We start from the raw sequence: 27914 nt of genomic DNA, 5'->3' as shown, positions 1-27914 counted from the left end.
ATATATAGCCATTTTTAAAAACATTACATACTAGTGTTAATAACCCCCGACTCTTTTACCCTCCAAACTCTTTTCTGCCTACTTCAAGTGTCCTAATCACTTTTTATCATTACCAACAGCGTTGAAGCTTGTGCACTGGATTACATTCCAGGTAATTTTTCAGGATCCAATCCGGGAAGCTCCATCCATGAACAGCCGCTCTTTTATTAGTAAACCTGGAAATACTTGTAGAGCTCCCTCCACAGGCAGTAGTTCATAATGGCATCTATACTATTCAGTAGGAGCGCAGGACTGGTAGTCTGGAAGTAGATTCTGTGACAATCTTGCCAACTTCCAAAAAAGTAAATTGTTATAATTTTTCATGTTCATAGAAGTGGCATTATCAATAATAGATAATAAAATGATTCTTCTAATTAAAGGATTGCAGCTGATACCCTTGTAATACCAGAATTGAAACGATGATGAAGCAGAAGTATATTGTTCTTTCAGCTGTTCAGCACCCTTTTATTTAATATTTAAGAGAACAAGAAAAGCAGCTTGCAAGAAATGAGCTTTGCTTTGTAACGAGGACTTGTGTGCTACATTGAGATTCATGTCAGCTGTTTGCTAACTATGCACAGCCTCACGGCTCTGTTTCCATCAGGCCAATGCACAGGCTTTCATATCAAGCTCTATAAAGTTCCATGTGGTGCGTGCTGTGTCATTTTACACTTGGCATCCTTCTACAGGGCTCTGTTCAAATAGACATCCTGGCAAGTCGTGCTCATGTATACTGAACAAACATGGAGGGGGGAGGCACCAGCTGTCATCTTCACCAAAGCACCACCAGGCTCTGGAGCAACCCCGAGGGCTTCAGCACCACTTGTGTATGGCAGCCCCTCTCATCCTGCTTCAGTCTGCTGGTTTCTACAATAAAACCAACTGTAGGCACCAAATATAAATATTAAATAGATTTCTATCCATTGTGCCTGTTGTCAGAGTCAATCTGCACACGAGACTGCAATTAAAGCAGAAGTTGGACCACAGCAGCACAAAATGCTGAAAGTAAATATCTTTAGAGAAAGCTGCACGAATTCAACAGCAATACACATTTGTGTGTAACAGTCAGATATTCTCATTTCTCCATTCCCCGTTATGAATCACATGACCCCTTGCAGACAAAGTAAAACTGTTTTCTGTGGCAGTTTAAGCATTTGTTTTATTAGCCAATTTTTTTTCTTTTATATATCATAGGATTTCTGGTAGCTGTGCTTTCTGTCAACTAACCGAAATCACACTTGTAACCAATCTAACAAACAAATCCCACCATTAAAGTACAACACAAGATCAGGCAGGCCATGACCCTATGTGCGATAATCCCTCCCTACCAGCCTGATTGCTACAGGAAACAGTCATGAGCTGCAAATGAGCAGCTCAGCATCGGTTACCAGGATACCCGGAATTTGCAGCATTCCCCTGAGCATGCTGGAAGTGATTGAACTCCCACGGCATTCCCAGTCAGGTCAATCAAGATCGCCGAAGGTCTTATTCAGGAGGAAACATCCTGTGAGGAAAGGAAACAGGTGTGTATTTGCAGGTTTAGTTCAGCTTTATTAGTAATGTATTTAGGGCCCTGCTGTATGGTCACCTTGTAACTAGAATTTTCAAGACAGGATTACATGGCTTTTTTTAATAAGTTAATTATAAGAGGCTGACAGTGGACCAAATTCAAGTACTTACTTGTAAATGTACTGATGTAATAATGACCAAGTTGCATTAAAATATTTGTATTATTTATATCTGGCTATAGTTAAGATACAATTCAGAGCAACTATGCCATGCAGAATAAACAATTCCGAAAAACGCAGATTTCTTCCTATGGGCTACGGCATTTTGCTTTCACTTTTTCCTGATTAAGTCTACTGGCCTGCTATGTAAGGACAGTGTTTGTGCTCGAGCCTCTTCACCTGGCACTCCAAATTATAAAAGACACTCACAAGCGCATTTTGTTCCAGAGTGGTTCCCGACATCCAGCGCCATTCCATGCTTGCTTCGAAACGCTTCCTCTGACCCAGCATCTGCCTTCCGTGCCATGGAACTCTGAGGATTTACTTGCTCTGAAGTCACTGACAAACCTGCACATGGAAGATAAGAGGACATTTTAAATTAGTCCTGGGTGACACTGGAAAAATATATTTTTTTTGCCACATTCTGAACTGTGGAGTTTTCTTTTTAGTCAGCAAGAATTTCAGGAGGTCGAAATCAATTAAGATACCCCAGATTTGCACATCCACATCTGCATTGCCATATGCCAATTTTTAATAGGAATTCCGTAAAATGAAATAGCAAGGGAGATTGCCGACCAAACAAATTGTAGTCAAAAATTCTATTCAAAAATGAGGTCTCCATCAGAATTATTATTCCTTAAAGGTACAAAGAAGGAAGAAAATGTCTGCAAACCCACTTACCTTTCCATTCCATTTAACTACCAAAAAACACATATTTCTTTTTTACCTAAAGTCATTTGGCCTGTCTGATCAAATCACTGATCCTTCATCAAGCCTTCACCCTGGATTGAGAAATTTATTTATGCCATGTGAGTGTTGCTCGGTCCTGAAGAACTGTGCGCTAATGATAGTCTGGGCTCAAAGGTATCATGTTGTATGACACCGATGGTCACTAAGCCTAGAAGTGGACAGGTGGAGCTGGACAGAGAAATACATGGGGGCAGCACTAGAGCACCAAGAGCGGATGATTTGTAAATACAAGTTGATGGTGGGGCAGGAAAATCAAAATAAAAATACTGACATTTCACTTTAACTGCTTTCACATATCAGTATTATCACTGATCATGACAACGGTCACTTTAGAAGTATAGACAGTTACAGACAGATTAAATGTTAGAGATTTGGATTGGGGCATTATAGTGTATGAAAGGGAAAAATTAAAAGAAGAAAAAGGAATAAAAGATATGCAGTACATCTCACATACACATGCACATTTTCCTATGCTTTTTTAAATTTTAAGTATTGTATATGCTAAGGTTGAATTGTATTGTTTAACATTAGGACTCAAATTGGCCCCTATTTAAATCCTAAAGTCAGCCTTATTTATAAAATAAAACTAAACCTGCTATATTTACATGTCTCTGTTCATTCACAAGGCACCGGTATCTTCTTCCATAGCTTTCTTGATACAATCTTCACCCTTTTTTATTTATTTTTAGTTTCCTGGAGTGATCAGGCAGGTAAACTGGATTATTGTATTATAAGTAACACTGCCTGTCGCTTTCTCCAAAAATAACCTGATTGAGCATTTTGGAAAGTGGAACTCCAGTTCCATTTTAACTCATTTGGAGGACAGTCACAGAGTAACTAACATTGTCACATATTTGCAGCATCAAAAACATGTAACAAAAATCAGTAGCAAGGCTTCTGATATTGGAAGCCAACATACTTCTTGTAGAATAGTCTGTAGCTATACCAGCAACATGTCCACAACTGCAAAAGCAGCTCTGGAGTGTACACATTTTCCATACAGACCACAACAGAAATGTGAACACCTGGATGCACTTGATTTTCAAACAACCTAGGATATCCGCATTTGGCATTTTGCTTGACACAAGTTTTAATTGAAAATGGTCAGACCTGAGTGCATGTTCAAACACATACCTCGCTTGGTTCTGGATTCTTTAATCTCTTCACACAGTTTGTTGAATTCGGGATCCAGTTCGGCAGCAATGATTGCGTGTGCAGTGTCTTTCAGCGTGCATGCCCGGTGCCTGATGATTTTATCTATACAAAAAATAACAATGCAGTTAAAAAAAAAAAAACTGTCAGACCTATAAAATATTCCTTTGTAGAACACACTACATATATCGGCATATAGAGCTCTTTGACTCTCACAGGAGACCTTTATAGGGCCTATGAAGCAGATATGAGCCTAACAAACAATGAGACTGTGCTTATAGCAGATTCAGATGTTAAGTAATTAAAGTGGGCCTGGACATAAATGATTCAAACCTGTAATATTCAAATTGATCAGATCATGGAAAAAATGTATATGCACAGGTTTCAGAATGATCAGTAAACACTGTACTATAGTCAGCTGTATTCATACGTAAACCTCCATGTCCCCTCCCATCTAGTGGTCCTAATGAGATAGGGAAAGCCTAGGTGTTAAGAAGGTGGGGAAGGCTTTAACCCAGTGGAAGGCCTGGTCAGGTTTGGAAAGACATTACATTGCCACATTATTGGGACAGAAAGTGAAGGATGAGTTCTCCAGTAGGGACACAGGCAGTTTAGCTATAGTTCAACATTTATTTAAAAAAAAAAATTCCAAGTATAACTATCTGTAATATACCATACCCTTCAACATTTTTACTAGGTGACTGCATCGCAGCCATGCTAACCTATAAAGTGAATGAGCATCCTGGTAAGAATTTAAAGCTTGTGTTTAGGCTGCCCGTCTAAACATAAAATATATTTTATTGTTTCTTCTGGAAGCTGCTCTCCCTCATGGTGTTTCAGTTGTGCTGAATATAAGTGTAATGAAAACCTTCCTTGGGAGAAAAAAATAATGCTGCCACTGCAGACTTCATGCTCACCCTTTTGACTCAATAATCCCTGACCCAGAAAAAGTATGCAGATGTGGACTTCTGCCTTTACTCAACTCACCTGGATGTTATTCTTACCCTGTGTCAATTGCTTGAAGACATTAAAACTCAACTCTAGTCTGTTTTTTTTTTATGATTTTTGTTTCCATCACTTTTATTTAAGAAGCTAACAAGTACAAAACGTAGGTTGAGTATTTTTGTTTTTCCAATAGGCTTTCAACATTTTAAGCAAACTTTGTTCCTTGTAACAGAGTGATAGTTTGCATGTTTTCTTCTATGCTCTCCAGCAATGTAATATACCCTGCAAGGGTAGGAAAAGCCTGTCCAGATGTCCTTGCACCTACTGTCAGTCGTTGTCTCTTGTGGAATGGTAACAACTCTGCTCTCATATACTCAAAGTATTAAAGCACACTTTAATCCTCTCAATTTGTTACTACAAAGCACTCAGGCCCTATATACAGAAACATATTGTCTCCTATCTGTCAAGTGCTGCAGCAGTAATTCAGAATAATCGAATCAAACTGCAGACAAGCAGCATCCTAACTTTCAGATCCTGAAAAGCCCCTAAAGATGGGAAATGCAGTAGACAAAAAGGTTTTCTTTGGTTTTTATGGTATGAATTCATACAGGTGTATTAAGTATAATAGATCACACTATTTCACTTTGTCCCCACATATGAAAGTATAAAGAGGAGGGAAGAGGGAAACAACTTGTCTAAACAAAGTAAAGTGGCATTGGGCTTAGGACAGAGGGTCAAGTGAATATAACAGGCAGGAAAAAAACATTATTAGAATATTAATAGTAATATTTCTATAACAAATTACCTAATAAAAAGAATCAGCAGCAAACTTTTCATTTTGTTGCAAAACAAAAAAAAAAGAAGCTATCATCTCAACTTTAAGTCACTGAGAAAAATACCAAATGATCACATTGGATAATATAGGATCTCCTGTGCTTTTAACAACTGCAAAGTAAGCTGGCTGATACAAAGCACAGCAAATAACTGGGTAAAACATAACTTTATAGATTTCAAGGCAGCATTATATCTTATGCGCTCAGCTATTCAGGAGGATCAATAACAAAAACACAGTACTGAAAAGGCAATATAAAAATGCCAGGTTTTCGCTCTTTTTTCCCCCATTGCAAACTATTTTTATCTATAGGCCAACATGGCCCTTGTCTTGCCTCTTGAATTTTTCCCTTGACTGGCAGAGCGGAGTAATTATGAGCTGCTTTTCAGCACATCTCCCTTCTGGCAGAGAGGTTTAAAAAAATCAATAGTAGCCTGCAGAAAGGGAGAACAATAATAATTGCAGGAGCACTTTGTTTCTTAGAATCATTACCTCCAGGTTCTTTGTCGGGATTGTACTCTAAAGCATTGCTGCAGATCAGGTCCACATCCAGCAGGAAGTCCCGCACAGTCATGTAGTGGTGTTTGTCGATTTTGGTCATGATGGTGGAAAGGTCCATGGGTTCTCTGATAACTTCTAGGTAATCGGAGACCTGCAGAACAAAAGGCTTAGCAATTAGTTTAAAACAGGTCGGAGAAAATGAAAGTGAACTTGAATGGTACAGGAGTTTATAGAAGAGCTCCAGGAAATGTATAAAACACCGTTTAGTTCTTTTACCTTTAAATTACTTTTTATTCATTTTGTTTTTAATGAGTTGGCATTCCTTGCATTTTTTTTCTTTTGGGATCTTTTATGTAGCTGTGGAAGAGGAATGAAGGGACATACTATTACGTGAAAATACTGAGGCTGCGAACAAGAAATACGACACAGCAGCACTAAGCAGTATGGTAAGGAGGTTTTTATAAGTAAAAAAGCAAATAGTTTAAATGACCACAGCCTTATTGGGACAATTGTTTTGTTATAATGAAAGGTCTGGTGGCCAAATCTCTCTAAAGTGACAAAATCACTTTACACTGAAGAGTCAAAAAAGTGTCATAATCTCTATGCACATAAAGCCATTCCTGTGTTTCAACAGTTTACATTTACATCCAATTTAATTACAGAAAAGGAGGATGATACCAGCAGAAGCTTGTATTTCTTGGTAGTCAGGTCTTTGTTTATGCCCCATCATTTACTATTCAGCCTCTTGAGTTGAAGAAGCACCAGATGTCAAATGTTTAAACCATTCTCACTGCCTGAAATATGACCATCCGAGGTGCCATGTATTAAACACCAAGAGAAGGTTTGTGCGGGCTTTGTCTGATTCCTTTTCGTTCTTTAGCAAATCTGATCAGCCAACAACAAAAAGTAAGAGTGCCAGGAATGCCAAATAATACATTAAAGAATGTTTGATCATTATTGATGATAATTCACCAAACAGAGGTTTTCACATGTGCCTGGAGTTTTTCCTGTAAAGTAGGAATGCATTAGTCTGTCAAAATGAGCAGTCCATGTGGATAAATGTGCAGAAATGACACAAAGAAGATTTACTACAAAAAAGAAGATTTACTACAAAATGCAGAGTCCATTCTTAAATAATAATATAAAAATGGTCAGTTTGTGCTTAAAATAAAAAAAGGATGAAAAACAAAACTACACTAACATGATTATTCTATGCATGTATTTAGGCAAAGATTTAAACTTAGTACATGCATACTTCATTGCAGGTGTTTGCAAAGCTACACTGTATGGCTGAAAGTTTGTGGACACCTGACCATCCCTTACCTGTATTGTCAAACGTTTGTGGACAACTAACCATTACACATATAGCTTAAGAAGGATTCTGACTTCAACACCACTGAATACATCTGGGATGAACTGAAATGTTTCAGACCAGGTTTTGCTGCCCCACATCAGTGCCCGACATCAGGGGCCAATATTATAGAAAAGGATAGGTGATGTCCCTTTCGTAAAAATCCCTCCTACCAGCCAGATTCCTCTGGGAAACTGGCAATCCCCACTTCCCTTGTGGTGCCAGGAATGAATGAACTCCAACATGGCTGGGAAGGAGTTATATTATCTCGGCAAGGCCAATCAAGATGAGTGAGGATAGTCTCCAGATGGGACAGGTGAGCACAGCGGGTTTAGAGAAGTCTTAAGGCTGAGTGGAAAAAACTTTCCACAGACACACAAAAATCTAGTGGAAAGCCTTCCCAAAACAGTAGAGGTTGTTCAATAGGAATGGGGCAATTGATATCTTTTATGGTTTTGAAATGCGATGGTTAAATCCTACATAGGTGTGGTGCACACAGAGTTAACTGACTTTTTCTACAATAGAGGTGACCTGTTTTCTACCAAATAAAGATTCTGCAAGTATTTGCTGATAAATCTTCCTCATTGCACACAATGTGAAACAAAATACAAGTGGAACATGCAAAGCTAAAAGACGCCAGAAATAAAGCACAGTAAAGGATTCCTAGAGCAAACAAATGTAATATGGTAAACCACACAGAGATCACAGGTATTTGTACATCTCCCCATTGGTCTGGCAGTGATGGAAAGTTCAGAAGACCAGAGCTATGAGCAGATTCCACAAAATAGAAGTCATAAAGAATGTGTTTCTTATGACATAATTCAAACTGATGACTGCATGCAGATGATGGCGATCTATTGTGTATTCAGCACAAAGCTTTGCATGACTAACGAGGCAAGTGATGCCTTCTACAAGAAGCTGCCATCCCATGTTTAGTGTTCTCAAAACAGTCAAAGGACAACACAAACCGTACCGAGGACCTCATCTGACTCCAAGACACAGACTTTACCTGTACAATGTAATGGAAGGGACACCTACCTTAGGAGTGATTATTAGGCAGACAAAAAAAATGTACTTTTAGGGTTAGGAACAACCTGTAAAACATTAGGCTTTTACCTATACAGACTTGCAGGTCAGTTTTTTGTTACAGATATACTAGTCCTGCTTAAATTTTAAAAATAGTATCAAATTATGTAATATACAGCATTTACAGTGAAGCTCTGGGATTATTCTACTTCTTTATGCCCCCAGGTATGTTAAAAGAGTGGGGAGCTGCATGACAATACACTCCATGTGGGTGAGAATAAACAGAGTGAACTCAAAGATAATAGCAAGAATGACATTTCTATTATCGTGGAGAGCAAAAAGACCAACAATGCACAGCTGCAGAACTGGAGAGTGGAGAAGGTAAAGAGCTTTCACTTCACTATTTTTGATTCAACTTAAAGTCGTATTTTTATTTGCTTTTTTATAATACACTATTATGCAGGCAGGCTAAGACCAAGCTGTTGCATTATGCGAGTGGTGGGCCAATTTTCCAGCATTTTGCCAGCACAGGATATTTAATCTCTTGCAGCACTTAAACAAAATGTAAAAAAAAAGGACAAGCATAGGTACCACTGTATATGCAACTTTGCATTACAGTTATAAATGGAGGAGGTTCTGAACTATCAGTCTAACACAGTGTACAAACTGGCAGGTTAGGAAAAAAGACCACCTCACTTATGTGATAGAACTCCTTCACTGTCAAGGCAGTAGACTAATGTTGATCCAGCACTAGGCTGTATCATTTAAATTATATCTACAACAATTTTTAAGTTTATGATAGAATAGTAAGGGTTAAAAGTTGTTAGTTTTTTGCTGCCTGTGTCACATTGCGATTTTCTTTCACTACCTGTTCAGCAGAAACAGATAGTGAACACAAAACCTTTTCTTCTGAAAGTGCAGTGTTCTAAATTGCATAAGCCTGTAACTTCAAGGTGTAACTTAAAGGTTTTCAGAGATGGAGACCCTAATGCTGCTTCTATTTGATTGTATGTCTGCTGTGATAAGAGCAGAGTTTTCCCTCAGTGATGGTTATGTGACTTGGATTGGGTCAGATAAACTGATCATCCTTCACTGCATGAATTCAGACATTTACTCTGGTCTTGGAGTCACACGGTGAACCCTGCACGGGCATGCACAGAAGCGGAATTTGTTGTCGGTAAATACATTTTGTCTCCAAAAATGAATTTCTTTGGTGGTGGCGAAGTATTTACAGCTTTTTTTTCTGATATAAAAGTATTGGGGTCAGCAAAGTTCAACACATTGTTTTGTCAGAATACCAATTGCAAAATATCTGACAAAGATTGTGGATGGTTTCCATTGTTGTCAGGTTTCAGCAGTAGTTACTGGTCACAATTGTGGCTTTCTAGGTACCCCTGAAAATAAGCAGGAGGATTTAAAAAAAGGATAGGTTATATTGTTTATTCATTATGAAAACACAAGTTGGTAACTTAAAACTAATGCAAACCTGTCAGTAAATCTCTACCTATAATAAACATGCTGAATATGGATATTCCATAAAAAATTTAAAAAAAAATACAAATAAAAAGGGAATTCTTCCATTTCCAAAATGTGATTTAAACCCATATCAAAAAGCCAGGACTAGCACTTAATTTATATTCATGCAGATATTATTTACATAAAGCTGAAACAAAACAGACGGTGCATTTAACACCATATTGCAGTCTCCGGGCTTGGACAGACTTCCCCATCATCAACCTGTAACTACCCAGCATTAAAATTACAGATTCTACCATCAACATTTCCAAGAAAACACAGGTCTGTAATCTACACAAAAAGAAACCTTAGTCAGTCATTAAATTAAGAGCTTCTACAGAATTATCCCAGGTCAATAATAAAGAATGTAACGCTAAGTAAAGGGTTAGATTCACAGCCAGTCAACTAGCATTTGAAAAGAAGTCTGCAATGGCAGCTTCTTTGTCTTTCACTAAAGTGTTGTAAAGCCATGGCGAAGTTTTAGAAACAATATGTAAGGCAAAAAAAATGGCAATAGGATTTCTACCATTGAACAAGCACAGGGTATTGGTGAGGATTTCCAAAATGTCAGAAATTGACAAGCAACTATACATTCCCTGCTGTCCCCATAATATATCTCAAGGTATGAGGTTGGATCGACACAAACTGCCCAAACAAGAAAAATCTAATAAACTTAATGGAGCCTTTGGCGGGTAAAATTTGTCCCATACATGAATCACAATTGTACCTTTGTGTTATATGGCACAGAAACGCTGACTTTTGGTTAACCTGCTACAGCAGGCTTGGCCAGCTCAGGGATCTGTTGATTGACAAGCAGCTAAATCCTTGCATACGACTCAGTGGGAGCACAACTAAACCACAACACAAAAGTCACTGTTGTATGGAGGAAAAGATTCAATGCAATGTTAGGAACAACTTGCCAACAACTGAATTCTGTAATATAGGGACCAGCCCAGAATGTTGATTAAAAGCGAATATTGGATGTAGAAATCAAGGGGAAAAAATCCAAAGCTTTTACTGGAAACAGCTAGAATTCACATATGGAAGCAGAAGTCAAACTCGCCTTTGTGCCAATTGGTAAGAGTGAGGTGTTCAGGGTTATGTATGCTCTTATGCTTTTGGAGTGTGTAAAAAAAACACAAACACACAGCTTTGGCCTGCATGCATTCTCTATGCATAGTCCAATCGCTGTCCTTCCATGCATGGTTTACTAAAATTGCTCACACTAGGTCAGACTTCTATCCTTAAAACGTATTTGATATTTCTTGCCTGCAGACTCTTGGAGTTTTAGTTACAGTTTGGATCAGATTTGAAGAAGGCCCCTTAAGGAGGATATGTTGCTATTCATGAACAAGGAGCTTTTGTCATTTTGGCAATATAGCCACACCTTTTTTAGAGCCCAATCATCAAAGATATGACCTTGCATTGCATTACACTTGACAAATGCCATCACTGTTTTATAAATCTGGTCATACAATATTGTAAATAATACTGAGGGAGCTCACATGGGTGAAGTTATTGTCAGAGGAATAAAACATGAATTATGGGGACTTAACGGAAACCTGCCTTTCCGCATATATAGGTGCAGCTAATGGTTCAAGGTGCGGCTAGTGTTCAAGGTGTAAGATCTTGTGCTGCCATTTAAAGTTTTGAGTTATTACTTACTAAAGCTGGGTACACAGGTGGAATAATTGTTGTTGGAAAGAATTTTTCACGATCCTTTCCAACGACAAAAGACTGAATGATGCATGAACAAGCCTTGTTCTGCTATATGGAGAGGGGGACAACGACAGTGGCACCCCGCTGCGCTCTCTCCCGTTCACTTTCATTACGATTGTTCCTCCTTCGTCATCCGTGGATCTGCCAGGACGGAACGATGAACGTTATACACACATCAGATTCTTGTCCAATAGCAACCCCGAGACGATTATTGGACGAGAATCATCTGACGTGTGCACGTAGCCCAAGTCCTTTGCGAGCATACACCATACACAAGAAAGTTGTTTTTTGAAAGCCCTCACACACTCCTATTAGTACTAGTTTTATACCAACTGTGTTTTCACTGTGATAAACAGGTTCAAAGAACTTGCATAGTAAACCCCATAGACATATAAAAGACCAGTAAACCCAAGTTAATAAGTTGATTTATAAATCTGAGCCATGTTACGCTTTATCCTTATATTTAAAATATTACTGATCCAGAAATCAATGTTTAATGTTCTTCCTATCTCTTTTACAAGCTTCAGATCATTCCACATTCTAGGGAATTATTTATAGACCACAGAATGCAGGCCACAGACAGCACAAGTTCAGTTAAAGTAAAGTTTGGCCGGTTACAGTGGTGCTAGGTCCTGAAGTCAAAAGTTCCTTGCAGGGGTTTCCGTTAACATGAATTATCTAGCAAGGAAGTAAGTTCTGCTTTAAGTGACTCAAAAATAAAAAAAAATCATACCTATGCTTTTCACTTATTTTAAATGTAAAAAAAAAAGGGAGACCCTCCCTTCCCCCAAATAATCTAACTTGGTTTTCAACACATTAGCATTATTCGATTTAAAATGTGTTGTCTAGGTTTACTGGCTCTTTAAGCGTCACATTAATGCAAGTCTGATTTACAATTTCTGGTGTGTGACCATGCAACCTGGCAGAGATTTTGGATAAAAATAGAAAATACAATCCGCTTCATTGTTTGTGCATTACTGAAACAAGACCTCTTCAATATCCACCGGTTTGCTGAAGATGTTAAAGCGTTTGTCTGTGGCCAGTCGCTTGGTAACATCCCTGAGGAACAGTCTCAGCTCCCGCAAAGTGTTCTCTTCATGGTCCTCCATTCTTTGCTTCTCCACCTCGGACAACTGACGTGGGGGAGGTTGTGGTGCAGTCGGGAGAACTTCCAAAGATCGCATTTCTAAAAAAGAAAGTTAGTATTTATTATCATTCCATCCAATATAAATGAGGACAGTGGATGAGCAAGGAGAAAACAGTAGACTATGAATGATAAATGACATTTTGATGGCAACAAATTTACTTCTATACGCACAAGTATTCCAGTTAATAAAGGGTGTTATCAATGCAATGTGTTTTTATAAAGCTGTATTCTATCCATCTGCACCAACTATCAAACAACCGATATGAGGAAACTGTTCCTTTTTGTTCATACGGTCAGATTATTTAATGAACATCATAAACCTGTTTAAATGACATAACTGTTCCAATGAAATAAAAGTGATCTAGGTCATCCTGCCAACTAATCACCGAAGGAATGGCTTGTAAAAGAGTAAGAACATGTTTACTTCATATAGACACTGAAGAGGAATAGCCAGATGTATTTCAGCTAACGAAAACCTAAACCTGTGAAAAAAACAAACAATGGGGGGCAGCTAGTCCTAGCTACTGTACCACTATTTGTTAAAAAAAACAAAACACAGGTGTCAGAATACACTGTGCCTGGTATGGGGCTGCACAGCTTCAGACTGGTCAAGAGTGTCCATGCTGACACCTGTAAATAAAAGTGCATACAATCACCATATGAAAGCCAGAAAAGAAGCACCGAACAATGTAAGAAAGTCTGCCTGCTCTAATAATAAAAGTTCAAATATTTGTTTTTAGGTCCATGTTATGGCCAGGTGTGGTTTTTCTAAACCTGTGGAATAGATGCCAGCAGCAGTATGCACTATGACCATTGAGGCAGTGTGACCTAAGAGATGTGCTACAACAGTTTTGGTGCCAGAGGCTCCGGTGGTCTTGTGGAGTCAATGGCTCTGATTTATTGGAGCTCCCAAAGATTGGAGAGAATACACTTTCATCAGTGAATTTGGGTGATACAGCAAACTGGAAATTGATCTGGTCCAGGATTGAAAACATTTGCTAACTTTTTGAAATCAATTACAGGTTTGCTGGATCACCCAGCTTCCCTGATGAAAGATGTATCCTCTCCAGCCTTGGAACGCTTTAATAAATCAGGGCCAATGTCTCTAAGGATCAGAAATATTTGGGGTAACAAAAACGGTTCTGCATGATATTAGGCAGGTGGTTTTACTGTTTTGGTTAATCAAAGCAAGCCTTTCCATTGTTTTGGATAAATAAATTTCAGTCCTAAAACAGAACTATGGGATAAGCAAATATTAACTAAAGCGAACCCGTGTGTATGCAGAAGCTTGCACGTATGTTCATGTATACTGTAGTGCAACTACAGAACTAGATGTTTTAATGTATAAATGACTTCAGGAACTGGCACAACCAGAGTTGGCCTTTAAGATGTACATGTGTAGTATGCACCAGTTGTGCCCATGCTGTTACAAGCAACTGCAATCCCTATTAAACACATTAAACTGAACACAACTCTGAGCTGGCGATTAGTGTTACACGATTGGGAAAACCAAACATAGCTGCATTGCCGAAATGATTAAAAACATAAGATACCCCCATGAAGAGATTAATAGTGTGACCAAGTAAATGAGTTTAGATGTCATGAAAGAAAAGGCTCAGAAGTAGCATGCTGCAAGCCTTTGATACATTTGTTATTCCCCTATTCTGGTTTATCATCTCTGCAATTTAACAGGTCAGAGACAAGCATGGAGGTGTAAATCCAATTATGTTATCAATGACAAAGCTACTAATTTACAGTGTACTAATGTGGTCTATAAAGAATAGAACAATGGTGAGAACTAGACTGGGAGTATGGTACAATCCTCTCTGTCCCAAGAGTGATGGCCTCCTACTGCAGTTGCCTCTTGTGTAAATTAGAGATTAGACATAATCCTCTTTTTCATGCAAGTAACATTAATGGGCAATTAACCACTTTCTGAACACTCACCTGCTTTCTTTCTTTTAGGAGGTGGCATGGCTGCCTGATGGAGGATCAAATCTTGGAAAAAGTTAAAACGGTCTTCCTCATTAGGTCTACAAATGATGAAAACCTCTTCATACTGAGGCCTGAATATATGTTTAACCTGAAAAAAAATAAATAAAATAAAATGACTGGCTACCCTAATCCTAATCGCTGAATTAGGATTATACATGGTGGTATGCTTTAATGCCCATCTGAACAATACTAGTTTGGTTCTGAATAGGGAGGGAGAGTTTGAGCCTCTGTTAAGTTTCACTGAGCGTGTTTTACTATAATTAGGATTCCCCCTCACTACAGAGGGTTTATTTGGCTTGGTTTCGCATTGACAAGTTATGTACATCACAGGGAGAGAAATGAAGGAAAACCTCTGTTCAGGCAAACATTTTCTCACCTTCGCACTCCTCTAAAGTGCAAAAATTCCATATCCTGCAATTCCAAAAAAATTAAACCACTTGTGCATCTTAATATTATTACTACACAGTATTTCTATAACGCCAACCTATTACGCATAGCTGTACAAAATCCATAGTCATGTCCCTCAAAGGGGGTTCACAATCTAATGTCCCTACCATAATCATATTTCAATAACACAGTCTAACAATATTTTTTTGGGGGAAGCCCAATTAACCTAACTGCAAGTTTTTGGAATGTGGGAGGTTAACACACGCCAACACAGGGAGAATCTGCAAACTCTATGCAGATATTGTCCTGGCTAAAATTCAAACCTGGGACCTAGCGCTGCAAAGGCCAGAGTGCTAACCATTGAGCCACAGTGCTACCCTCTGTATTATACACTGAAGTGAATCTGACCGGTGATTAATATAGCAGCTGTAGCAGCATCAACAAACTCATCCCTAAAAATTTTTATATTTCCAGGTGAAAACTAGAAGGTGAAAAGTTGGGCACTGACTGACTATATATAATGAAACGTGACTGTAAAATCCCAATACCATTGTGACAGCACGGTGAATTAAAGCGTTTTGGTGAGAAAATGCCAAACCGAACTCTGACTTTAGGTGCTTCTGGTTTAGAAATATCAACAGAATTGACATTGCCTTTTAGATGTGCCAGGAGAGCCCCTTTAAAAACAATACCAGAAGTAATAAAATATGAGAATAGAACAATTATAGAACAATTATTTTATACTTCATAATCTGTGAACTCTGTAGCTGCAAATTAGTCACTATAAAGTTTGGAACTGCATATCACAGTTTTTACTTTAGTGTTTTTAACAGGATACAATAGCAGTGGTATGATCTCACCGACTTATAATTTACTGTTCCATTACAGCAGAGAATAGGAGTTCAAATAAAACATGACTAACAAATAAAACAAATGTGTTTTACATTCTCTCATCAAGAAATACTTCTTGAATGAAAATATTTCCTACTTAAAGGGAAAAGTGTTTTTTTAATTTCCTAAGGAGATGTGAATCTTTTTAGAATTGCAAATTGTCCTTTTTTCTGTTCAACTGTGGATAGTAAAACTAAATCTAGAGATTGTCCCTAATAAGAGCAAAGAAAGAGAAAATGGATTTTATGGTTAGTGGTAAGTGTCGGGCACAAATAGCGAGGTGGCTGCCATGTACTTGTATTGAGTAGGTTAGCAGTTATAGTCAAATGCTCCAGACCTCTTATGCTGCTATATGAGAGGACATGGCTCTAATGCATATGCCAATGGTACAATAATTAGCACTATTTCCGCAGTATGTTTTATTCCATTGAATTGGGACAGTTCAAAGTGGATTTTAGGGTTATCCCTGTTGTAGATTTCATTACTTCTCCTGCCTTCACCTCTATACCCATCGTCTGGCTCCGTTAGGCTACGTACACACATCAGAGGATTCTTGTAATCACCTCAGGGCTAATATCGGACAAGAATCTGGTGTGTACAGCGCTCAACATCTGTCCTGCGGACGATCTTTCAGGACTGTGAAAGATTCTTTCCAACGACAATTATTGCACGTGTGCACCCAGCCCTAGTTACCAGATAGGCAGGAGAGCATGTGCAGAGGACTGTCAGCACCAGATAGGACATCTGTATCTCACTAAAACATACTCTGGGTGTATGTGGATGTAAGTGAGGGGACACTTGGCCACTTTTTGAGTTGGTGGATTTACTTGCTTCACCTACAAATGATGTTAGAAAGAGCCAATTCAGAGAAAGGAAATCATGTGACAGACCGAGGAAGAGCAATGTCAAGGAGAGATGATTGCATTTCCTTGCATGGATTATGGTACTGCGCTATAACTTTATTCAGAACACTACAAGGGTCTAATTAAATTATTTCTTTCAGCACCAATCATAGAAATGAAATGTTCATAGAAATGTTCTATGAACAATCTTTATGCATGTCTAATTTTCCCATCATAAGGAAATTCATTAAACAATGCACAAGCCACATTCATATTTCACAAAATTACTTTGCTTTAGGCAAGTACCGTATTTTTCGCCGTATAAGACGCTCCGGAATATAAGACGCACCCAATTTTAAAGGAGGAAAATCTAGAAAAAAAAAGATTCTGAAAGATTATTCCCCTTCTGATCACTCATGTGCCATTCAAATTCCCTTTCTGATCACTCTATGCCTTTCAAATTCCCTTTCTGATCACTGTGTGTCATTCAAAATTCCTTTCTGATCACTCTGTCATTCAAATTCCCTTTCTGATCACTGTCATTCAAATTCCCTTTCTGATCACTCTGTGCTTTTTTTCCACTGTACGGCAGTTAGGACAGGGAACAGCAGGTGGCGCTGTGTCGGCTTCTTTCGCTCTGCTTTACAAACAGGAGAAGACACGTGCCGCTGCTAGAGAGAAGAGGAGACAGGCGCTGCTGCAGCCAGAGACATACGCAGGATCGGGTATCGGGTGAGTATATTATTTTAATTTTTTAACACATTTGTCGTATAAGACGCAGCAACTTTTCCCCCCCAGTTTTGGGGAAGAAAAAGTGCGTCTTATATGGCAAAAAATACGGTATGTCTAAAAATAAATAATAATGCAAAATGCTGGGTTCTGAAGAGCAAAGGCATTGAAAATGAATGAGCCTTTAAAACACAAAGTGTCTGATCCACTAAGCTCCAGCTCTTCTTCACTGACTTTGTGTGAATCCCCTCATTGATAATAGTGAGAAATTAGCAATAGACTGCAAGGGAAAATGAGATCTAGGTATATGCTGCTAAGAGTTATACCACAAGATAAGATAATCAATATAACACTGTACATTTAATTTTCTAACTGAAAGGAAACCTAACTGACTGACAAACAACTCAATCAGAGGCTCTATTCGGATAGAAATTAAATTAATTGAAATCAGGCAGTATCAGCACTTAGACAACAAGCTAGGGTAATGAAAAGAAGAGAATAATGACATTCCAGTGACTTCTTTAACCGGTGCAAAAAGATAACCTGGCATTGCAACTGCCATATCCTTACAAAAGTGGGAGCTATGAGTATTAACGAAAACATGAACCATTCTAATAAACACAAATAAAAAAATCATTTTTTTTTTTTTTTTTTTAAAACAAAAACAGGCATGATAAAAAAAACTTATATAACCATGCAGATATTCTTGCAATAGGGTTTTAGGAAAAATCTGGTATTTCCAGGTATAAGAACACGCAACTTTCTGCATTTTACAATGCTGCCCTGGGTGTCAGAGCTGCCAATCTCAGGATTTTCAGCATTCTTTAAACACCAACCCAGTGTGTGTATGTGAAATTATATATATATGCACATGATACACTGGCACTTCTTGTTTGTGAGACTTGCTATAATGTTTCAACTATGTATTATGTTGATACTTTTATGAAGAGGTGGATGTGTGTCTGTATATTGTAATATAGGGACACAGTGGTGGTACTGCAAAAATAAATGTCTACCCTTTACTTTTTCATATGATGTACCAATAAAATGTTTTAGGAGTTTTATATATGCTGTTAAAGTCCCGTTTCTCTGCACATATCAATTTAGTCTACATTTGGGATGTGGCATGTGGGCATTTAATGCAATATATTGAATGTTCACCAACCAGTGAACCCTTTATTTGTATGTACACTTTGCACAGTAGGCAGGAACTCCACAAAAGCAAAGTGTGGCTTTTTAGCATTCCTGACAGCCAGCAAACTTTTGTTTTCCTCAACTTCAAAAGTACAAATTCATTTATAACGCTATACATTTCTGTTTACTGGCCAGTCCCTAACCTGAATTTTTACACTACCCTTATCAGCTACCCTTTAAGGTATTTTAAATATTTTTTTTTTATGATGATATTGAAATACATTATCACATTCACCTTTAAGTCTACAGATACTTGTGTTGATTTTCATGGTCAATGACTACTGCGGTGTTCTACAGGAAAGGACAGAGGGGCATTTCTATCTTCTAATGGAAGCTATTACAAAATATGAATTGCCTAGAAGTCTATATGGACTTTTAGTAACAGCAATTCTCAAAAGCTGGTGGTACAGCCAAAAAAGTGAACTATGTTTGTCACTAATTTGAGTTCCAAAAGACAAAGCAATCTTGCCCGATTGTATATCTTTTTTCATGGTGCACAGAACACAAAAGCATAGGATTTTAGAAAGTCACTAACTACTGGTGGCTTCTTAGGTTCTAGTTCTAGCTTGTATGTCCTCCCCGTGTTTGTGTGGGTTTCCTCTGGGTACTCTGTTTTCCTCACACACCCCAAAAAAACATGCAGTTAGGTTAATCGGCTTTCCTTCAAAAATGTACCTGGGACTAATGACAAATGACTATGGTAGGGACATTGGATCGTGCACCCCTTTGAGGGATCGTTAGTGATATGACTATGGAGTTTGTAAAGTGCTGCATAATATGTCCCTGCTAAATAATATTAATAACAACAATATTAAACATAAATTCTTCTGCAGAAGGAAAAGGAAAACAGATGAAGCACTTTCTTACCTCATCAGGCAGCTCTCCGTATACTGTTTCAGAGGTAGACAGTAATAATATGGGGGAGAAGGAAGGGATATCTTGCAAGAGTGTCAGAAAAGTAGCCCTCACAGTTTCACTGACAGCTTCCCACCATTCCCCGATATGAGGCATGTAAACAACACTGGGTATTGTTCTCCGAGCTTCCCGGAACACCTGTACAAGAGACAAATTAGACTGTTAGAGATCAGGATATATTACAACAACCATTCAACCTGGGAACGACAACCAAAACACAGCAACTCGTTCACCTACAGAGCAAAAACGTCACCAGCCATTGTTCTACAAACTTGAAATGAACCTGTGACAGATTACAGCTTCACTACAATAGTCAGTTTTTAATTGACAAAATATTTATATCAAAAGGAATTTTAAAATGTTAATGTTGTTAAAGAAAAGAAAAAAAAGGTTGCAGCAAAGCACATTTAGAAGCATATATATATATATATACACACATATACACACACACACACACACACACACACACACACACACACACACACACATACACACATACACGTGAATATAGGGAAGGTAAAATCCAGCGTGTTTTAATGGACTAAAGAAAAAGGAATTTAAGGTGAACACAAGACAATCCCATTTTCTTTCTTGTTTATTGATGGACAAAGCAAATGTTTAACCTTCAGGAAATGCAAAAGCAGTCCAATCCCAGGGGTGGGTAACAGAGCAAGCAAAGACTAATATGTCCAAGAAAACAGGGAACAGAGAAATTCTGCAAATCAAAGAACCACCTGAGGAACCTTAAGCCCTATCCTTCTAGGACACTAAAGCCTTGTACAGATGTCCAAAAGACGTCAGATGATTGTTGCTGGAAACTATCAGTGATTATTACCTGCAACAAAGAACAAGCACTGTACTCCCCTTCACAGAAATTCATTGTGGCAGATTGATGATATCAGGTGACTGTTGTGCAGCTTTTGCACTGCTGTTAATCTTGGGCACAAATCATCTGATGTGTACATATCTTACACAAAAAGCATAATGATAGTGGAAGTGGGTATTCTGGACTGACCTAGTTTTGTGTTCGCCAGCATTTGATATCCTGACAGGAGGCAATGAAAATCCTTGACCAGGCTTTATTAAAAAAAAGGGCCAAGCAATGTCTCTTCTGCAATTAAACAAATTTACGTGCCTGATCATTCCTTTATCTGTCAAAATCACAGAGGTGTGCAGCTCAGAGAACGGGGGCAGGTGAATGTAAAAATGGTTTAGTTCTGTTTAACATTTATAAACACAAGCCCTCTTTAAAACAAAAATATGTTCTGTTGCTGCTGTGTTTTCTCTAACATTTAAATCCAAATATTCTGCCTTCTAAATCAGCACTTTACCATGCTGCATTAATAGTTATTATAAATATCTGTTCACAGCTTTGGAAAATCTAATATTTAATATTCGCTGAACGTGGAATAAACTCACAAAAACATTCAGAATTCTCACAAGTTTGAGCAATGTATTTTTCCCACCCCATGCCTTGTATGGCCTTAACAATGGCTTTGTCATCTGGAACTCATTACTGGCTGACTAAAATAGATGGGATTTTCTGCCAAGTGACCTAACAAATGCAGATGTAGCTTGTGAATCCGTTTATAGTTGGGTTTCAACATTGCAAGTCAATTTCACCCTTAACTAAATCTAGGCAGCCTGCCCTGTAAAAGTCAGCATTTTAATTAGAAAGGCGCTTTGTGTGGAACTGAGCGTCAGAGAGCCTCTCCACTGCTCCTATCAGGGTATTTAGCGCGATAAAGTCAATCAAATGAACAATGCAGCAAATTGCTATTAGTGTCCGCAGACTGCAGTCACTCAGTTTAAGCATCCTGCATTCAGTTTGTGCTGGAAAGAAGATATATGGTTAGAAATTGATTAACACTTAGGTCTTTCATAACTTATGAAGGAAATGGGCTGGAAGGACATAATAAAAGCTGCTGATTCGTCAGGAAAAAAAAATTAATTGTAATTATATCCACATAGAAGACATTTTAAAGCATGTGAGGCTAAAACATAGCCATAGGAATATAGTACACCCTCTTTAGTAATTAAGATGCTGCAAATTAAACGCAATTAAAAATTGATCATCTGGAAGTGACCGCCTCCATAAAAGCACACATTTTGGCAGTTTGCTGGTCTGGAGCATTCAGGTGTGTGTTAATAAAGTGCCAAGAAAGTAAGACATCAGCAATGATCCTACAGAAGAAGCTGCTGCTGCCCAACAATCTGGGAAAGGTTGTAAGGACATTTCCAAACAATCCGGGAAATTCACCCCAAGGTCAGAATGTGCAGTGCTCAAAAATAAAAAAATAAAAAACAAACTTTTGGATCATAACCATAAATGCTTTGTTTGCAGAGGATGGAACAAAGCTTATAAATGAAAAACACCAATCCTATCCTATTGTGACGCGTGAAGGCGAATCTCTGATGTTTCTGGGATGTGTAAGCTAGATACAAAACCCAGCAAGATAAATGCAGCACATTGTCAGAAAATATGGGAGAACTTGTATTCATGAGTCTGGAAGCTGCTCATTAGATCTTCCAACATGTCAATGATCTGAAACTGGACCAAGGCCAGTGTTATCCCCAGCTGCTTTTAGCTGGGTGCACCACCATAACTTTTCAGTTACCACCTGGCTGTTTTTGGGTGGTTACTGAAGAGTTGAGTCACAATACAGGGGATGCCATCTTGCTACTACCCAGATTAAAAAATTCTGGGTTGAACATTGAAGGCAATTCTTCAGTGGCTACGAAAGGAAAAGTGAAGGTGCTAGAGTGACCATCAGTCTCCTAACCTCAATATCATTGAACCATATTGTGCAGTTCAACCCTAATTCAAGGGCCTCATCCACAACTATCACAGAAGACTGCATGCCAAAATCGATGCTAAAGGGGACCAAACACAGTATTAAGATATGGGTATGTTTTAATGGTTATGCTATTCAGTGACACCTCACTGCTTAGTTTGGTGTTCATTCATGATTTCTTTAGAACGGCACATATCTTACAAATAGTTTTATGGTAAACTTATAAACTCGACTGTACACAGTTTGGAATGCTATTTTCTAAATCCTAGCATATGGTAAACAAGCTTACAGGACGCAAGAACCTATCACTGCTGCTACTTTTTTGTGCAATTAAATTTGAGGTGGGTTGTGAAACAAACTGCAATGAGTCTACCAGGAGGCACACAGTCTAACTTTTGCAATCGATGCCCAGAAAAAATAACAGCCTCACATATCTGCAATTTTATCTTATTTGTATTGAGAGGTTTATATGATGTTTAGTTGGGGTGCTTAGAACGTTGTGGTCCACTGCAGTAAATTAAAGTAGTGGTGGCCAACCTTTCGGACCTCAAGGACCACTAAATCCAAGGAATCTGGAATGTGCATGCGCGGGGAGCAGTGTGTCACCCAAAGGGGAAGAAACTTCCCCCAGAGTGAGGTGATGATGGGAGTACCTGCCCACTCTCCCATCACAGGATTAGACCCGGTTGGTAAAAATCCTGAGGGTCAATAGCGCAGGGCTGTGGACGCAACATAAGTTGTGTCCACAGCCCTGCCTTACTGTCCCCCCAGGTTGTTTAGTAAGCAGGTCTAAGCCTGCGATGGGAGAGTGGGCAGGTTGTGTCCATATGGAGGACAGAGCCACGGACCACCACTTGGCGACTGCTGCATTAATGCACACATACCTATTTCAAAGTTTGCTTTACCCCTAAACTTTGTTCCCCAATTCAGAAAACGGCAGATTCTCTCTTTAAGAAAATAATCAAATAATAAACAGCTGTGAAATTTTCAGTACTTTGTACAGATGAAGGCATGTTATTTATCAAGCTTGTAATAACTTCTTTTGGATATTTATTACTACCTTTTTTAAAGAAATCTTATACTTAACCGGTGGATACATACCAGTGGATAAAAAGTGTAGGGTTATACTAGTGTTGTAGGACAATGCATACCTCCAGGGTCTGGGGAAACATTTTGAAGTAGTATCCATAAAACAATAATTTCTAGTAAAACTAACTTGAGCTTGTGGCTCATCCTAATGAAGAGTGGACCACATTACCTCCTGGGCAGTTCATTTCTGTCCAGATTTAACTGTCTAAAAGCAGTACATTGTTTTTCATTAAAATTTATTTTACAGTATATTAGTAGGAGTATAAAAAAAGTTTGAAACACAAAATCATGTCAAAAAATAAATACATTTCAAAAAAAATAAATGTAATAATAAACTTTGACATGATTCTGTGTTTCAAACTTTAGTAAACTCATATTACATTATACTGTAAAATAAATTTTCATGAAAGACATGTACTGCTTTTAGACATATAAATCCACTGTATTGCACTCAATACCGTTATTTTGTATTGAATGCAATACAAAATAATTTGAAATTCCCACCGCGCCCCTAGTGGCGGCTGTACCCGCCAATGTCAGCGGGAACTCCCAGGGAATGTCAGTGCACTCGCCAGGGAACATATCGAGAAAGAGAACGCAGCCCGTGGATGGCAAGACACTGGAGGACGCCAATGGGACCAGTTAAGTGTTTGTTTTTTACTTTTCTAACTACCCCGAGTGTGACTCAGGGTATCGCTGAGGAGGTTAAAAGACTCAAGGACACATATACAGACACATCCAATGTACACACAAAATGAAAAGCAGCGAAACCAACCTGTGCACATGACTCCTCAGGAGTTTTTGCACTGACTGAGTAAAGTGCTGGTAGGTCCAATCGATGCACAGAGAATTTTTCAAGCATGTGCAAGACAGCTGGAGCAAGGTGCGAGGTTTGGCCTGAGCCAGACTCCCCTGAGAGGAGCAGCCTGGGCCGGTAGGAGGTCGGCTGGTGACAAGCTGATCTGTTAAATGAAAAGATTTACAGAATTAAAAAAGTTATCCAAGACAAAAAAATAAAATAAAAAACATACAACAGAAGTAAAAGATGCTGCTGCAAAATGCAACAAATCAATCACAGACCTCTATGTAAGCACCCAGCTTAACATATGCTTTTCTTTTATTTGAAATATCGTTAATATATTAATTTCAATACCGGCACTGACAAACTGGCTGCAAAGTATTTACATTTTGTCCATGCCTGTTCTGAACTGAAAATTCCAGCAAGGTTATTACCCCTGTACTATACTCCTAAATTATGTGATGAGGAAAATAAAGCATCCTGTAGTTTTTACATTCCCTTGCTTTATAAACACATTGAGCGAGCATGGTCACAAATACCTTACTAGAGTTTTACTAGCAAAATCAACGGTTAAAAAGTTTTTTTTTTTTTTATAAAATTAGATGAATGTGGCCACTATATCAAAGTACTGGTAAACTCACATATTAGATTGTGGTTTCTATTAGATGAACTTAAAATTTTGACATGGTTGGAGAACCTTCATTGTTGTCCATTTATGAGCCACAGAGGCTAAAAGATTGTAGGAACTGCTTTAAGTTTCCAGTGCTAATATGCAGCACTGTCAGAGCTAAATCAGCCTCAGTCGGGAAGCCCAAACATCTGTCGGCAGGGAACAGCAGAATATTGCCTAAGATTTAACTTTTTATCGAACTTTATCCGGATGATCTCCAGAAATGCATAATGTATAGAGAGAATCTGAATAATTTGGAAGTTATTTAATTTTTTTTTAAATAACCTTTTCTACAATTTGCATAATATAAAAAGAAATTTAATGTCATTTAATGAACATATATCATTCATGAACAATGAAAATAATTCAAAGATTGAACTATATCAATCTTTAATATGAAAACATTAAAAGTGAATTTCTAGCGTATACAGAAATTACAGAACTATCACAATGTACCGGAATGTTGTTCAGAGCACCCGACTCTCCGGTATTTTGGTCAATTATTTAAAAGATAATAACAGGTGAAGAGCATATCACTAACCGGGCAAGAGATACATATATTTATTTTTATTTATTTAAACCAAAGCAGATATATAATTATGTTGGGAGGAAGATCTTCTTTAGGCACTGGATAACTTCCCCTACACTAGATAACGTTTACATGCAAGCGGAAGATCAGGCGGTAGCCTTGCAAATCTGGGATGCAATTGCTTGATGCTCAAAAAAGCACTTGCAGATGTAGTAGATTGTGCCTTGACAGTAACCTTGAGACCACCATAGGCTTAGATAATAGTCTGTCTAAACTACCTTGAGATGGCATACTAAGGTGTTAATCCACCCTTCAGGAGTTTAAAAAAAAAAAATGTCCTAAAACAATGGACAAAGATATATATAATGAACATCACAACCAGAACCACATCTAGACAATGGAGTAAATTTTCCTTTCAATAAACTGGAGCTGGACAAAGATGATGGAAGAGTTATTCATTAATTCAGCTAAAAACCACCTTCACCCTAAACATCACTTTTACCCTCCAGTCCAGACACACGCCTAATACCTTCTGAAGTACACAAATAACCTAATTCAGATCCCAGAGTCACACAGCAAAGAAATGCTTACAAACCCAAGGAAAAAGAACTGGTGACAGCATACAGAACCTACAAGCAGCATCAAGTTGAGCCTTAATGTCTACCTGGTGTAACATGGGAAATGTGTTAAAAAACTTTGATATCAGCCTTGCACATTGGTGAACCGGCTGTTTTGAAAAGGCCAGGAAGAACAGATCTAGTTAGGTGCACATTATTAGGAAGGATGATAAACCTCAATCATGAGCAGAGATAATTGTCTATATAAGCGACCTAGAGAGGATGGCCCCTAGAGAAGAAGCCAAAATTACCTTTTAAGGGGCCTTTTCTGATTGGGGGGGGGGGAGGGAAGAAATAAAAAAGTAAATTTCTTTTTGGTGAACTTGGAAAAATATGGGAAGATGGCAAACAGGCCCTATAAAAAGAAAAAATATCTTCTCCCAATTACATTTTAGCATTTTAAACCCACATTCAGTATTTAGTCTTTTCCACTTAACATCCTTCCTTTAGGAAAAGACCAATGATTACATTTAGGGTTATCCTTAATCCTCCCTTTAAAGATGATGGACTAGAAAAGGGCTGTGCAATATTTCCACTTACGTTGTAAAATGGAGAAAGGGCTTGTGGGGAGCAGCTGGTTGCTTCTTTGGTGATCCTGAGACACAACTCACATCAAATATTGATAATGGATTCTCATCTTCACTATCATCCAAAAGAAGGGTCATATCATCTGATAACAAAAAAAAAAGACAGATTATTCACCTTTAGAAGTGCACTTATAAAGTGCATTGAAGCAGAACAGGAAGCCTAGGAAAAGTGAGGAAACATTTTTCCAGAAAAAATATTTGTAATGGTATTCAGCGAGTCCTAAAACCAGTGCCCATGTGCCATGTAGCTAGGTTGCGGACTTTCACTGCAGTGGCAGCACAGCATGGTCCAAGACTCATTATGGGACTGCTGACTGGAAAACAAAGGAGCAAAAAAGTTTACCTTACTCGATCTTACCTAGTGTGTAGGGGATAATCAGAGGTGGTTAGAAGGGCAAAAGACATTTTTAGGCATTTTAGAAATTTACCATTAACAATTTGCAGATAACCAACCCAAGCTCAATAATGAGGAAACAATCTATTTACCCCTTCAGTAAGTGATTGCCGATAGAAAGTGGAATAATTATCATGCAAAAAAAACATGCAGAGATGCCAGGGATGTTTGCTGTAAATAACCACTTTTTTCTGTCCAGTAAAAAAATATGAAATACTTAAGACCCTAAGCTCTCAAATAAATGGGGTAAAACTTGCATTCATGGAATACCAAAAAGACATATTTAAAAGCCTGTATAGAGCACAAGGTTATAGGACCAGACAGATGACAACAGTATTTACCATCCTTCCTGTGGTCTCTGCTGAACTCCGAGTGAGGAAACACATTGTGTAAGACACGGAGCACATCAGAAAACGTCCTCTGCAACAGCGGTCTGATAACCGAGGACAAGGCCTGTCCTGGAGACATCACAGCACGTTGAGAGGCAGGCACAATGTTTTTCATTGCATGGTAGAAGTCTTGGGCACCAAGAACAACTGAAGAGATGTCCAGCTGCAGCTTATTGCTGCTGGCATAGATCTGAGGGTAGCGCCGACGAAGGGCAATCAAGGCAGCCTCAGTGCAAAGTGCTTTAATGTCAGCTCCGCAGTAGCCTGTCAAAACACAAGAGAGGAAAGGATTACAACATTAACACATTCAATAATAAAACATTTTATTTCAGCTAACTTGGCCAGGACACTATTCTGCATGGAGTGTACAGGTTCTCCCTGCGTTTGC

At 38.4% G+C, this 27914-nt stretch overlaps 1 protein-coding gene across 4 annotated transcripts in view; it reads right to left on the bottom strand.

Annotated features, from left to right (window-relative positions):
* ATAD2B (ATPase family AAA domain containing 2B) overlaps window positions 1-27914 on the bottom strand; it is an 87135-nt gene that overhangs the window by 18843 nt on the left and 40378 nt on the right. For 3 of the 4 annotated variants that reach the window (XM_072407473.1, XM_072407474.1, XM_072407476.1), the window contains 9 exons: window positions 27479-27790; window positions 26697-26826; window positions 24317-24503; window positions 19610-19795; window positions 14652-14787; window positions 12547-12743; window positions 5938-6097; window positions 3651-3773; window positions 1977-2114 (listed from right to left, as the gene is read on the bottom strand). In XM_072407473.1, coding sequence (XP_072263574.1) covers window positions 1977-2114; window positions 3651-3773; window positions 5938-6097; window positions 12547-12743; window positions 14652-14787; window positions 19610-19795; window positions 24317-24503; window positions 26697-26826; window positions 27479-27790 — 1569 coding nt within the window. The remainder of the gene's footprint in view (window positions 1-1976; window positions 2115-3650; window positions 3774-5937; window positions 6098-12546; window positions 12744-14651; window positions 14788-19609; window positions 19796-24316; window positions 24504-26696; window positions 26827-27478; window positions 27791-27914) is intronic. The other variant, XM_072407475.1, reaches the window with a different exon arrangement.

Source organism: Pyxicephalus adspersus, chromosome 4 (assembly GCF_032062135.1).
Source record: "Pyxicephalus adspersus chromosome 4, UCB_Pads_2.0, whole genome shotgun sequence".
Classification (NCBI taxonomy): Eukaryota; Metazoa; Chordata; class Amphibia; order Anura; family Pyxicephalidae; genus Pyxicephalus; species Pyxicephalus adspersus.
The sequence above is the reverse complement of the archived record's forward strand: the minus strand, read 5'-3'. Positions and strand labels throughout refer to the sequence as shown.